This window comes from Zeus faber (genome assembly GCF_960531495.2).
Source record: "Zeus faber genome assembly, chromosome: 1".
NCBI lineage: Eukaryota > Metazoa > Chordata > Actinopteri > Zeiformes > Zeidae > Zeus > Zeus faber.
In genome coordinates, this window is record NC_137193.1 from 46,842,956 (window position 1) to 46,857,202 (window position 14,247).

Genomic DNA, 14,247 nt, shown 5'->3' on the forward strand with positions numbered 1-14,247 from the left:
TTCTGACTTGATTGATGCTTTCCTGGGTTCCTTTTGTTCTGCACAGACAGCCCAGGGGGGTTGGTGGCTATTCACTAATAACATGGAGCTGTCATCAATCTCCCTGCTTGTCTAGACATGAACAACATGTGACTGGCAACAGGTTGTAAATGCAGAACAACTTCACCGGACTCAGGCAGCTTCCATTATCTCGCATGTGGCAAATTGTCGCAGGTTGCTTATTGTGTGAGCAGCAGGGGCTCCACTCACTGCCGCGTCGGTTTCTATTTCTGCTTTTCCCCTATTGATTGCTTCACTGTGAACTTTTCCGCAGACACCAGGGGGATGACCATCCTCAGGGCGCTGCTGCCATGGCTGCTGCTGGGGTCGGCTGTGATGGAGCCTCTGACAGGCCCCGCAGATGCCCAAAATGAGGTGCTGAAGCGCACTGAGCCGCAGGTGAACCAGACACAGGTAGCGTGGGGGGGCGAAAGGAGATCCTCATCAACATGACAGGGATTCTCATATCTTATCATCTTTACTTAAATGGACTCCTGTATTTTTCTAAACGTTGCTTCCGACTAACACGTCTTCGCACCAATGACTCAAATGTATATGTGTCTCACATTAGACCATATGACAGATTACCTTTAGGTATTGAAGATAAGTATTATGAACCATGAAGTCTTTATTTAAGTGGAAATCCATAAGATTGTCTGTGTTGGGTGGATTACACTCCAAGTTCCACAATTCCATGCAAATCGGTAAAAGGTTATTTTCTTGGTCACTTGTTTTTCCTTGAGTGTACTCAAAGATATCGATATCGATATTTCAAATATTTGTTCATATCAATAGTTCATGCCTGATCTTGCTGGGAAAGGAGCACAGGCTATGGGTAAATACATTCAATTAATGTTTCTTAAGAAGTGCCAGCTAAACAAAGTATTAAATCTGGAAGGTTTAAGGATTTTATAACAAAATGAACACTATACTATAACATGTGTAAATGTGTTTCATTTCAGAATGACGTTATCGAGAATGCCATTGGAAATCTCAGTGCAGTAACTCCGAGGGTCCAGCCGACGTCACGTGAGTGGAGTGTTCTTCTCCTCATGCGGCCTCTCTACGTGCAGTTCACCACAATCTGTCCCCCATCTTTATTTCTTCTCTCCGACAGCCAACATCACTACCACAAGCACACCGGGGCCCACTTCGGCCTTATCGTGTCCTGGGAACCAGGTAATGCTCGGGGACGGTGCTGGCTGCGGCTGTCCAGTCGGCATGGTGAAGGATGCGGGCGGTTGTAGCTGCACCGACGGCTTCGCCCTGCAGGGTGCAGCAGTGTGTCAGGGTGAGACTTTGCAGAAGTGAGGAAGTGGGGGCTCTTCATAGAGCTCAGTGCATTTTTATATGGTAAGAATCATACCGCAATCTCCACCCACTTCAGTATATTGGCCCCTTGATTTTTGACAGATGTGGATGAGTGTGAGGGAGACCTCGGACGGCCTTGTGGACTTAACGCCGACTGCACCAACACGCCTGGCTCCTACGTGTGCAGCTGTCACCGTGGTTACTTGCTGGCTGCAGGAGAATGTCAGGGTAAGGGGAGTGGGCCTCTTTGTGTTTCTCAGCGTGTTGCTGCAAGAAAATGAAAATAATAACTAGGAAAATATAATAAATACAAATAAAGTTCCAAGTTTGAAAAAAAATAATTTTTGTCTGAGGAAATGTTGGACTTTTATTGAAGTTGGGTGATTGTTGGTTTGTGGACAGTAAATCTGAAAATCAAAAATATCATTTTTTTCAATTTGTTGTGTTTCAAGTCATCATAATACGTTTATGAATATTGCTGTGTGCATTCATTGATCTTCATGTAATTATTTATTATAATTAAGATAAATATGACCTCATAGGGATGAGATCTAAAAAATAATAAACGTAAATCCACATCTTCTCTACATGTGTATTACAACATGCTTGTGAATTAATTGTACAAGCATACATGCTTAATGCCTGTGTTTCAAATATGTGTTTTAAAGACATAGATGAGTGTGCGCTGGCTGCAGTGACAGGCCTGCAGGCGTGTCACGGTAACGCTGAGTGTAAGAACACTCTGGGCTCCTTCGCTTGCTCCTGCCCTCTGGGATACGTGACGGCCCTGAACGGGCAAGGCTGCATCGGTGAGTCGTTCGCAACAGTCTGATGGAACAAAGCACCTCAACAGCACAGTGATGAGCATGGATCATGGATGTCACCAAATTTACAGATCGGATGTAGTGTAACACAGTAGATTAAACATTGAACGTTGAAGGCTATATCACTCGTTGAAGTGCGGCAAATATTGGTGCCACTGTAAATGAAATAATGACAATTTCCTGTCTAAATGCAGAAATATTTAATTGAGTTTTAGTGGGATGGTTTAGCATAACAATTGGACCTTTTGCGGGAAAACCATCAGATTTGACACCTATCTAGGTTTCTATTTTATGAATAGATATAGATATGGTGGAATGCATTTGGCCCCTGGGGGCCATAGCAGCCAAACGGCATCAATTTGGTGCCAAAATGGATTGAAATTGTGCAAAACAGGTTTAACGAAGTCTTGATGTTTCCCTATAATTGTCAATCCAATTTGATGCCTACTTGGTGTCCATTTTTAAAATGGCTGCCATGGCCCTCAGGGGCCAAATTCATGACGCCTTCATATCTATATTGTTATTAACATATAAACCTACATATTCACCAAATATGATAATTTTATTGCAAAATTCACAATTGTTATGGCTATTTCACCTTAAGAACCCCACTATTTATCTGGATTTTCTATCCACACCGATTTACAAAGCAATTCTTGTGGCAATCTACTAGGGATCTACTGAGGGGTTTTGCTCTCTCTTGTGGCCACATCAGCATATACTGTATATTCATTATGTCTCTCTTGTGTTGTGGCGCTTGTTTTGTCTCTTCTAGATTTGGACGAATGCAGCTTTGAGGAGCAGTGTCGTCGGGAGCTGGGGAACATTTGTATCAACACTCCTGGAAGCTTTATGTGTCAGTGCCTGCCGGGCTTCAGGGCAGAGGCCCCGGCCTGTGTGGGTAAGTCCAATCCACTGGAAAGCTTTACCACTGCTGCTTCATTCTGATGTTGGATGGCTTGTGCTGATATAATTATACATGAGAAAGGCTGGCTAGTGAAAGCAACTGCCTATTTCACCCGATTGATGAGCACACTAACGATTTCTAATCAATGTTAACCGGATGTATCATTTTCTGACAGCTTTACCTATTGAGAAGAGAGTCTTTAATCGTCACACACCACTACAACATATGCATTTACACACACGCTTTGGATGGTGGCTGGTGAAATGCGGCCTCCGCATTTAACCCATCCTGGCTTGCCCTTCCACCGGGAGGCTTCCAGGAGACGTGGGCAGCATTTGACAACGTGCCCGGGGACCTGGTTACATATAGCAATTGCTGGTCAGATGATGAGGTGCATGTTTTTGGTGGGGGTCCTTACTGATGTTACATGGAGGAAACCCCATGTGAGCATGGGGAGACCAGGCAAACTCCATACAGAAAGGCCCCTAATTGGGAGACAACCTGCTGGAGCATGTAGCTAACAGTGCCCCAGGTGGGAATCGAACCCATGACCTTCTTGCTGTGATACAGCAGTGCAATGCACTGACTCTGTCAGTTCTTCAGTTCAATAATAATGCATCACAACCTCTCTTGTATGCTATGCAACCCATTTATATGAGTAATGAATCTAACGCTGTTCAATGTAACCAACCGTAGACGATTATGAAAATAGCAGCGTGCGTACAAAATTTTACTGTGTGTTTGTGTATGTAAATAAAATGCCAATGGTCGAAAGGTCAAAATAATCCATTAAAGAACAATGTACTCATCTGTCAAATGGGCAGTTAATATCAAAAGTAAGTAACAAAAAAAGTTTACTCTACCAAGAATGGAAGGAGTCTTGACCACGGTTCAAACTATGGAGGGATTGGGGGGGTCTGACCCCCCTAATTATGACTTGCCAAGTTCTAATTAGTCCAAGTCCTATGTGATAGGAGTCTACGTGATATGCAGGTATACCCGTACACCCACTAAGAAAGCTCCAGGATTTTCAGCATAGCCCACTTAAAAATGCGCAAGGATGCCTAACAATGGCGTTCCGCCTTAAATAGATCTAGGTTTTGGGTTGTTTTCTTTTTAGAAGGTCTATCGCTTAAACAAATCTGATTTTGGGATGCTTGAAGGTGTATATCCCCAATTTTACAGGAGCTAGGCTAGTCGATCCTATCTGCAGCCTTGCACTGAGCGAACACAGTCAGCAAGCAGGACTCTGGACACACAAGGATGAAATTGGTATTGAAATTCTCATCTGAATCTGGGTCAATGGACAAAAAGAATTCACAGTGAATTTCCCAAAAAACTTGAGTATCCCTTTAAAAGAACAACAATACGCAGCCCTATATGTGATTTGCTCTATTCTAAATGACCAAATGCATCAGTAGCAAAGATTCAAACCTTTTGTCCGTTATTGGATTTGCTTGTTTGCTCCTGTTCCTGGTTTTCCTGTTTAATTGTTGAACATGCTTGGCTTGACCTCATCCTTTACTTTTACCACAGCTGAACATTTCATGACGTCCTCTACAAATGCTGCCTCTATAACATCTGTTCAACTCATCGTTTTTTTACTCCTCTTGCCCTGCTGCTTTTCCCTCTGCTTTCCCAATCGCTTTGGCCTCTGCGCTGTCTTAGGTCCTGTGTGTCCAGACTACACTGTGTGTCAAGGTACGCTCAGCTTTTCATGCATGACCCAGGCTGCTCTGTTTTTTAATACAACGAACTCTATTCAAAATTGTAATATGCTGCAATCAATCGTTGAGTATAGAAGTTTGCCAAGTTCTTTCAACGGAGAAGGCTTTGTAATAGCTTCCCCTCAGGCTCTCATGTGAAGTGTCTGAAAACACCTTTTATGAGCCCCAGTCGAATAGAAGACGAGGCGCTAGAGTGGTGCTCAACAGGCTGAAGAGCGACGAGCAGCCGCTGAAAGCTCTTTTCAGACACTTCTCACAACAGTCCATTCGTGCCAAAAATGCTCTTTTAGTGGATGTTCTGTGCCCACTTCGGCAATCGCCCCATTTTACTATGTACGACTGAAGCTGCTCTGTCAATACTGGATCAATTTCAAAGACTCTGATGCCACTCGGGTTGACTCCCAACGATTAAAAAATAAGGTTTCGATTTCAAAACACTGGAGTTTTCCTTTATGATGTCAGTGATCCTCATTGATCTGATACTTCATTATTCCGATCCATTGTCTCGCTGTCTTAATATTGGCCTTGACATTTACAATACGTCATTTAGCAGACGCTTTTATCCAAAGCGACTTACAGTTTTTCAAGCACCGATGGACGCAGCCATCAGGAGCAATTAGGGGTTAAGTGTCTTGCTCAAGGACACTACAGCATGCTAGCAGGAGGAGCCTGGGATCGAAGCAGCAACCTTTAGATTACTGGACGACCATTTTGATATCCGAGGTTCTCTTTCATAGATTACAGTCTGTCACTGAAAACCTTGTAATTGGGTCAATGTAGTGGCGACAGTGACAATATAATGAGCGTTGTTAGTCTTCAGAAATGGTCAATTATTTTCTTCCTTAATTTTGCTTCACATTTGCTCCAGATGTTGATGAATGTGAAGGGAGTGAAGCGGTGTGCGATGGCCGGGGTGTGTGTGAAAACACACTGGGGAGTTATAAGTGTGTCTGCCAGGCAGGTTACCGAGGAAACGGCACACACTGTGAAGGTATGCGAATTTGTGCTCTCCACCTTTGACTCTCTTTCTTTGCTTTTGTTTTTGTTTTTTCCAGCGAATGAAATGCAATTCTCTCTCTTTTTCCCGTCCTCCAGATGAGAATGAGTGTGCCTCAGGTGGTCACGGATGTGACCACAATGCTCGTTGTGGAAATATAATTGGTTCCTACTTCTGCCAGTGCTATCAGGGCTTCAATGGCGACGGCCACTCCTGTTTTGGTGGGTGGCCAGTGTGTACGTATCAATACAAATATTCATATGTGTGTCGACAAGGGTCCATATTGGGATTGTCTTTGGTTCCAGACGTTGATGAGTGTGCGGCGGACAATGGCCATTGTGAGCAGAATTGCTCCAATGAGTTGGGAACGTACAGCTGCAGGTGTGACGCCGGATACCACCTCGCTGCGGAGGGACACAACTGTACAGGTAGAAAACACATCACTCTCTCCGGGGAAGAACGGAAGGAAGGAGGGAAAGAAAGAAGGAAGACAAAGACCTGAAGGGTTAGGGAAGGAAATAAGAAAGAAAGGGAAAAGGAAGAAAGGAAGGGAATAAAGGAGGCAGGGAAAGAAAAATAAGGAATAAGGGAGGGTGGGAAGGGAAAGACAAGAAAGGGAAGAAGGAATAAATAAATAAAAAGAAAGTAGGGAGGGGGAAAGGAAGAAGAAATAAGGAAGTGACTGTGGGAAGGGACAAATAGAAGAAAGGAAAGAAGGAAGAAATAAATAAAAAGGAAGGAGGAAGGGAGGAGGGGAAGGGAGGAAAGAAAGAAAGAAAGAAAGGAGAAATATGGAAGGAAGGGGAGAAGGGAATAAAATAGAACGGATAAAATAGAGGAGGGAGGGAGGAATGGAGGAAGGGAAGGAAAGAGAGAAATAAGAAAGAACAGAAAAGGTAGAGAGGGGGGAAGGGAAGGAAGGATAGAAATAAGGACGAAAAACAAGAGCGAGGGAGGGAAGAAGAGAGAAAGAAAGAATGAAGGAACGAAAGGAGGGAGGGACGGGAGGAAGGATCAAAGGAAGGACAGTAGGAAAGAAAGTAAGAAAGAAACAAAGAAAGAATAAAGAAGAGAGGATGGGAAGGGAAAGGCAGAAGGAAGAGGGAAGGGAGAGAGCGAGGGAGGGATGGAGGAAAGAAAGGCGGGAGGGAAGGGAAGGACAGATGAGAGAACTTAAGAAATGTATTGATTGATAAATGTATCCGTCTGTTTGATTGATTGTCTATCAAACTGATTCATTTAATGTCATGAATGCATGTGTTTAGTGTTGACTGGACTGGGACGCTATCAGCACTGTCCTCTGTCTTGGGCTCAACTGGTTTGAACAGCCCTGTGCTGGTGACCGCTGGCTGCAGACCTCCTCTTGTTTTTAACCCCCTCAATCCCCAGATGTGGACGAGTGCTCGGAGCAGAAGGAGGCGTGTGAGCAGACGTGCACCAACACCCGCGGCTCCTTCCTGTGCTCCTGCAGGACGGGGTTCCAGCTGCACATCGACGCCCGCACCTGTGTCGGTCCGTGTGTGTGTGTGTGTCTGTGTGTCTGTGTGTCTGTGTGTGTGTGTGTGTGTGTGTGTGTGTGTGTGTGTGTGTGTGTGTGTGTGTGTGTGTGTGTGTGTGTCTGTGTGTCTGTGTGTCTGTGTGTCTGTGTGTGTGTGTGTGAGAAACACCAACATGATGTGTCTCAGTACAGTGTTGAAAAGCTTCAGTGCTCCCTGGCATAGATTCTACAAGTGTCTGGAACTCTAGTGGAGGGATGGAACAACCATTCTACCAAAAGATATTCCCTTGTTTGGTGTTTCGGGGATGTTTTTTACCTTAATTTTTCACCCATCTGTATATACAAATGAAGGAAGGTTACCTGAAATGATATTTATCTCTCTCTCTCTCTCTCTCTCTCTCTCTCTCTCTATGTATATATATATATAGTATATTTATTTATTCAGATAAAGCATAGATTAACTAAAATGAAGACAAATAAGTGTAAGCAAACAAAGTGGACATATCCTAAAAATAGATTTAAATAATCAATTATAAATATGTCTCTCTCTCTCTCTCTAGATATTGATGAGTGTAAGCTCCAGAACGGCGGCTGCTCCCACGGCTGCAGCAACACGCCAGGAGGACACACATGTCACTGCCCGGCTCCACTGCTGCTACACACTGACAACCTCAGCTGCGTCAGTACGTCCTTATTTGCGTGTGTGAATGTGTCTCTCTACTTGGTAATTGTACATGAAATTGAGTGTGTTCATGTTTTTTCCGTATGATGTCAAGCATTTCCAAAATGAACGAATGACAATGAATTTGTTTTTTCCGAACCCTCTGTTCAGATGTGACATCCTGCGAGCTGAGGAATGGGGGTTGTGAGCACACGTGCACGGTGCGGGCTGAGGGCCAGCTCCACTGCAGCTGCAAGGCAGGATGGCAGCTGGGCGGCGACCAGAGGAGCTGTTTAGGCAAAACCAAATTTTCAGTCTATCTAACGCTGACCAATGCTATAGTACACTGTCACTGACTGTCAGAAAAATACAATCTGGCATTTACATAGGACGGGCACAAACTAATTAAGCCAAATCATTTAGCAAACCTTTAACCTTAGTTTTCCTCATTCTACTAATTATGCAATTTGTTTTATCTCTCTCTCTCTCTCTCTCTCTCTCTCTCTCTCTCTCTCTCTCTCTCTCTCTACTTTATTATTTCCAGATGTGGATGAGTGTGGGGACTTTACAAATGGTGGCTGTCAGCAGCTGTGTGTCAACCACCCCGGTGGGTTCAACTGCTCCTGTAGGGAAGGCTACGAGGTTTGCACCGACGACCCCACCAAGTGCCAGCGTGAGTGTGGAATCCAGCTTCTATTTGTAGTAACGATGACACATTTTTTATGTTGGAAAAAAACATAGGTGAGTAGTGGCAACCACTTCACATTCCTGTATCACTCCACCTGGATGCTGTTGCTTACACCAGCTACATGTAGTGACAACATCTAGTGACGCTACAAACAAACTACAACTAGCTCTTAAACTAGGCAAACGAGTTATAAAATCAATTCAAATCAATATTCTGTGACAATTTATTCATTTATTTTACATAGCCATGAAATAAGAGCGATAATATGAAATTTGAGTCAGGGTCCTGATCACCCTGTCTGGGGTTATTTCACGATAATGAGATAATGACCTGCTGGCTGCACATTATCCCTTGTATAGAGCCAGTTTTGGTTCGGACCTCACTGTCTGTCCAACCTGCCCTCCCACCCTGTTAACTCCTCCAGCGGTGTGTGACCCCCCGTGTCAGAACTACGGTGTGTGTGTGGCTCCAAATACCTGTGACTGTCCTGCAGGCTACCCCGGCCTGGGCTGCTCAGGTACAAACCGTGACATGTGGGGGTGTTTCAGGCGCTACAGTAACTCAAGGTTTTGCATTAATTACACGTCAGTAGCATGAAGCAAAGTCTCAGTAAAATAATCCATGTTATTTTTATGTTTAAGCCATGTGCACACCGCCCTGCGCCCACGGAGGGACCTGCATGCGCTGGAACATTTGTCTCTGTCCTTCCGGCTGGACAGGAGTCGGCTGCCACACAGGTACACTGACAAAATACAAACCAGATATGGTGCAATGGAAGCACGATTCTTATTGGATTGTTCCATAGCATGATTTTTCATTTGACATGTGCGTTATCTAAAAATGACATTCAGCCAAAGAGGGGGATGCAGTTATTCTTAGTATGAGTTTGTACTCTATTCCCTTTTTCTCAGCGGTGTGTGAGTTGCCTTGTGCAAATGGAGGTCGCTGTGTGGGCCCCGGCACCTGCCAGTGCCCGTCAGACTACACTGGCGCCCAGTGCCTCTCACGTGAGTTAAAGACTTATATATCACACACACACACACACACACGCACACGCACGTAGTATATACCGTACACAGGCAAATAAACATGCAGCTAACTTTAGCTCTGTTTCAGCTCAGTTTGTTCTTATTGCAGAGTTGTTGATTCTCAACATTTCATAATTACAGTACGCTGCACGGAAACAGGGGATAACATTTTTTTACCTGCTTGACTTGATAATTGTGTATGTGTGTCTACTGTACATCAGCCCTCTGCATACCCACGTGTCAAAATGGCGGAAGGTGTGTGGATGTGAACAAATGCTCCTGTGTCGGAGGGTGGCAGGGCGCTCGCTGTCAAATTGGTGAGCTGACTCACTGTCACTATGTATGCAAATGTTTGTGTATGCTGTTCATCATGGTATAAAAAATAAAAGATGTAAAAGATGCTATATTTGTAAATAGATATCAGTTAATTCATTTTACTCATCATGGCCACAGCATTCAGGTAATGGACGATTGAAAAAACAAAACAGTTTGGCTCTATGAATACTTACAGACTTACAATACTTATAGATTAAAACCACTGACAGGTGAAGTAAATAACATTGATCATCTTATTCCAATGGCACCTGTCAAGTGGTGGGATATAATAGACAGCGAGTGAACAGTCAGGTCTTGAAGCTGATGTGGTGGAAGCAGGAAAAATGGTCAAGCATAAGGATCTGAGCGACTTTGACAAGGAACAAATTGTGATGGCTAGACGACTGGGTCAGAGCAGAATCTCCTCTGGTTGTGAGGGATGACCCTCAGCTTGGTAGACACGAGAAAGGTAGTAGGGTTTGGTAGTCTTTGATTCCGCAACGAAGAGAAAAGTCAAATCTTTTAAAAAACAGCGCCCACCTGGTCTGTTGGGACCAGATGTATTCAAGGTTCTTGTGGTCAGTCCAGACAATGAACAGTTGCTCCCCTCCTCCAACACCATCTTGACTGCCAACAGCTCCTGGTTCCCAATGTCATAATTGCCCTCTGCAGGGGATAACTTGCGAGAGGAAAAGGTACAGAGGTGAAGTTTTTGGTCGACAGCTGCTTTCTGGGAGAGAACAGCGCCCAAATCTGAGCCATCCTCCTCCACCGCAAACTGACAGAAGGGGTCAGGCAGGTTGACAATGGGTGAGGAGGTGAACCGTCTCTAACTCACCGAAGGCCTTGTCCGCCGCAGGTGACCAGAGGAGAGGAGAACTTGGGGAGGTCAATGCAGGGAGTCATGCCGCCACCAGGCTGTAGTTCCGGATGAGCCTTCTGTAGAAGTTAGCAAACCTCAAGCACTGCAGCAACTTCTTCATGGTGGCCGATACTGGCATGTCGACGACCGCCTGAACTTTGGCTGAGTCCATCTGCACGTTCCCTTCAGCAGCCACAAGGCCCAAGAAGGAGACCTTGGGCACATGGAATTTGCAACTTGTTCTCCAGAAGCCTCTGTAGAACACACTTGACATGGCGGACGTGCTCCTGCTCAGATCAGGAGACGAAAAGGAAGGCAGACAAAAACAAATAGATAGGTAGGCAAATACAAGGTAGACAAAAACAATTACTTTAATAAAATTTCCAAGACCATCATTGAGCATGGCCTGGAAGGCTGCAGGAGCGTTGGTGAGACCAAAGGGCATGACTAGTTCCTCGTAAGGTCCCCTGAGAGTGTTGAAAATCGTTTTCCATTCGTCTCCCTCATTGATGTGGACCAGATGATAAGCGTTCTGGAGATCCAGCTTGGTGAACATGGTTGCCCCATGGTTGCAGGGAACAGGCAGAGAATCAGGGTCAAAGGAACCGGGGGCAGAGGTTCGGACGGAAGCTACAGGAACCAGGTAGTAGTTCGGGAGAGCTTGGTGTAATGCAAGAGACAATCTGGCCGAGAACAAAGGGAAGTGGACTGATATTTATGCAGAGGGACTGTCGAGGCAATAAGCTGCAGGCGGAGGAAACCAGGTGAAGGGAAGGGAATGGCAGCAGAGCAAAGGGGAGTGGGTGGATCTGAAATGACATGGAGGTTAGTGACGTGGTGTGAGGATGAAATGAAAACCAGATGGAAAAAAAAACATGAAAACAAATATACTGTAAATACTGGGAGATCAGAGAGGATTCATGACAATAAAAAAACATAAATATAAATAGGTAATAACGGGTAAGACTGACTTATCTGGGACTCCCATCACGTTCTCCTGGGTCCTTAGAGCCAGTGCTGTGTCAGAGAGGCTGCAAGAACGCTGGAGTGTGTGTCGGCCTCAACAGATGTCGCTGTGCCAGCGGGTTCACTGGAAGTCTGTGTGAGACCGGTGAGTGTGTGTGTTTTTATACATCTCTACGTGTTAGCAAGACAGCTACGTATTAAGACAACAATGTGTCTGCAGCTGTGACGACGCCCTGCGTGCCTCCATGCCAACATGGTGCCACGTGTAGCCCCCACAACACGTGCACCTGCCCTGAGGGTACGGCCGGGATACGCTGCGAAAGACTGTAAGTAGGAATAATCTGCTCTTCTATAGACCATCCTTCTGCTATTTTGTGGTTCACTCCTTCATCTACCTGTAAAAAAATAATGACACTTTTACAGAAAAAAGCAGGAAGTTAACTTTCTGCCTTGAAATACTTACTTTCACCATCTTACGATATCACATTCCTAAAACTTCTGTCCAATTGGATATTTTAAGTAAGATATAAAAAACCACGGCACCTCTGCATATTTACCAGTGCATATTCTTGGACCGACACATACCTGCTCACAGATTTTGCTATGCAGCTTTCTTTTATCCTTTTTTTTTTTTTTAAACACCAAGGTTATTTTATAGGGTGGTCTGAATGTGGAACTGTTTCATTCCAAATCTTTTTTTTTTAATCACCAACCCCAACAAACTCTATAAACCTATAGATAAAAAAATATAAATCCCACATCATGCATTGTTTACAACCACAAGAATGGAGTTGTTCATGTGAAACAGGTCAATTTAAATTCACATTATTAAACTATTATATTAAAATAAAACATTTCTAAGAACTCCCATTTATATGTACAACTTACAGTGTCCTTTTTTACAGTGTACTTACCCTAATACTACTGTCGGTCCCATCAGTGATGGACTTAAATATAAATGCTGGTGTGCGTGTGTGTGTGTGCGTGTGTGTGTGCGTGTGTGTGCATTTGCATGTGCGTGTGTGTTTCTCTGTGTGTGCATGTACACTCAGGACGTGTCCTGTGGTCACTATGGTGGTCAGCATGGCACGGGCGGTGAGGAAAGGCTTCAAGGAGAGTTATGTTGATCGCTGTGGGCCGCTGGGAGTCCAATTTTGCACTAAATACAGGTGAATGTGCTTTTTTGGATGATAGATTCCAGAGTCTCAGCGAATTGCATTTTTATTATGTAAAGTTGTTTTATCTTTTATCCTTTTACTCCTCCTGTTCCTCCTACTGTAATTTCCCCAGCATGTGTTTCATTCAATAATTATTTTCCATGGAATACTGAAGAGATTTGATTACCACAGCATTATTTAAATAGCCACAACAAAGGTGTCAGTCATGGGACTATATTGACTTACACTACGTATTTTAACTGATAGTCAATTTTATTCGTTTCACTCGTTAAAAAAAAGCCATAAAAATTAACAAGTTCTACTTCACCAAAATGTGGTACAATTATTAAAGACAAAATGATTTTACTGCTGTGTATCCTTCTGTTTACAGGATAAACCAGGCGCGTGTGTACGTACAGGCCTACCGGGTAGGCTACAAAATCCAGTGTCCAGAGAAGAAGGGGAGGTGAATTAAGTTATGAAGAGACCACAATGGTAGAGGACACCTTCTAACAAGGCCCGAGTTATCAATCACTTGTGGCTCATCACAAAAGACCTGGGATGTTTATTACCACACGTATTTCATGTTTAAATGGAATAATCTCTCAGATGTAATATTGTTTAATTAATCTATTGATAGCAAGGTTTCAACATGGCAGCTGACAATTAAATCCAACTTTTTTAAACTATGTATTGAGTTGTTTCTAAACACCATGAACCTGCACTACCAATTAGACAGGGCGTCATACACTTGCAGTGTAGTGATTTTATAAATACATAAAGATAATAAAATGTAATGATTGTATGTATTCAGCAAATAATAGCTTGCAATTGAAAATGTCCTATAATTATTCATAGTATTTCAATTATTTTAAAAGCAGCATTATAGTGTGTAACTTTTGGTATTTGCCGTCTACAGTTTCTGAGTGCAATTGCACTTTTACACAAGTACAGGAAAACTCGGTCTGGTGCCCAGAAATAATTAATTTTACCGGACAAATTTGAGCCTTATCGGTCAATAACAGTCCATGTTACTAACACAGATATAACCTCGCAGCTTCCCGGACCCTTGGGGAGAGAGGGCGCAGTTATCACCCCCTGCTACCGTTGTAGATACCAGATGTACTCGGCCTGGCAGATCAGCTCGCACGTGTGAATCAGAGGGTGAAACAGACACCGTGGCGCAGTAAAAGTGAGGGTCAGCGCATGCCGGGGAGGTGGAGTGGCTACGTTTTGCACGTTTTGAGCATTATTACCGGACATTTTG

The 14,247-nt window shown here is 44.0% G+C and overlaps 1 protein-coding gene across 1 annotated transcript; it reads left to right on the top strand.

Moving 5' to 3' along the window:
* Positions 1-324: 324 nt before the first annotated feature.
* LOC307227473 (uncharacterized protein) lies at positions 325-13,651 on the top strand (the record flags this gene model as incomplete). Its single annotated transcript, XM_079996811.1, has 21 exons — positions 325-453; positions 1,002-1,068; positions 1,157-1,330; positions 1,453-1,578; positions 2,019-2,159; positions 2,950-3,075; positions 5,677-5,799; positions 5,904-6,026; positions 6,111-6,233; positions 7,195-7,317; positions 7,864-7,986; positions 8,136-8,261; positions 8,509-8,637; positions 9,077-9,169; positions 9,294-9,389; positions 9,564-9,659; positions 9,902-9,997; positions 11,867-11,968; positions 12,044-12,149; positions 12,876-12,992; positions 13,372-13,651. The coding sequence occupies 21 exons, from the start codon at positions 325-327 to the stop codon at positions 13,448-13,450; spliced, it is 2,418 nt and encodes an 805-aa protein (XP_079852937.1). The 3' UTR covers positions 13,451-13,651.
* Between the last annotated feature and the right edge of the window lie 596 nt (positions 13,652-14,247).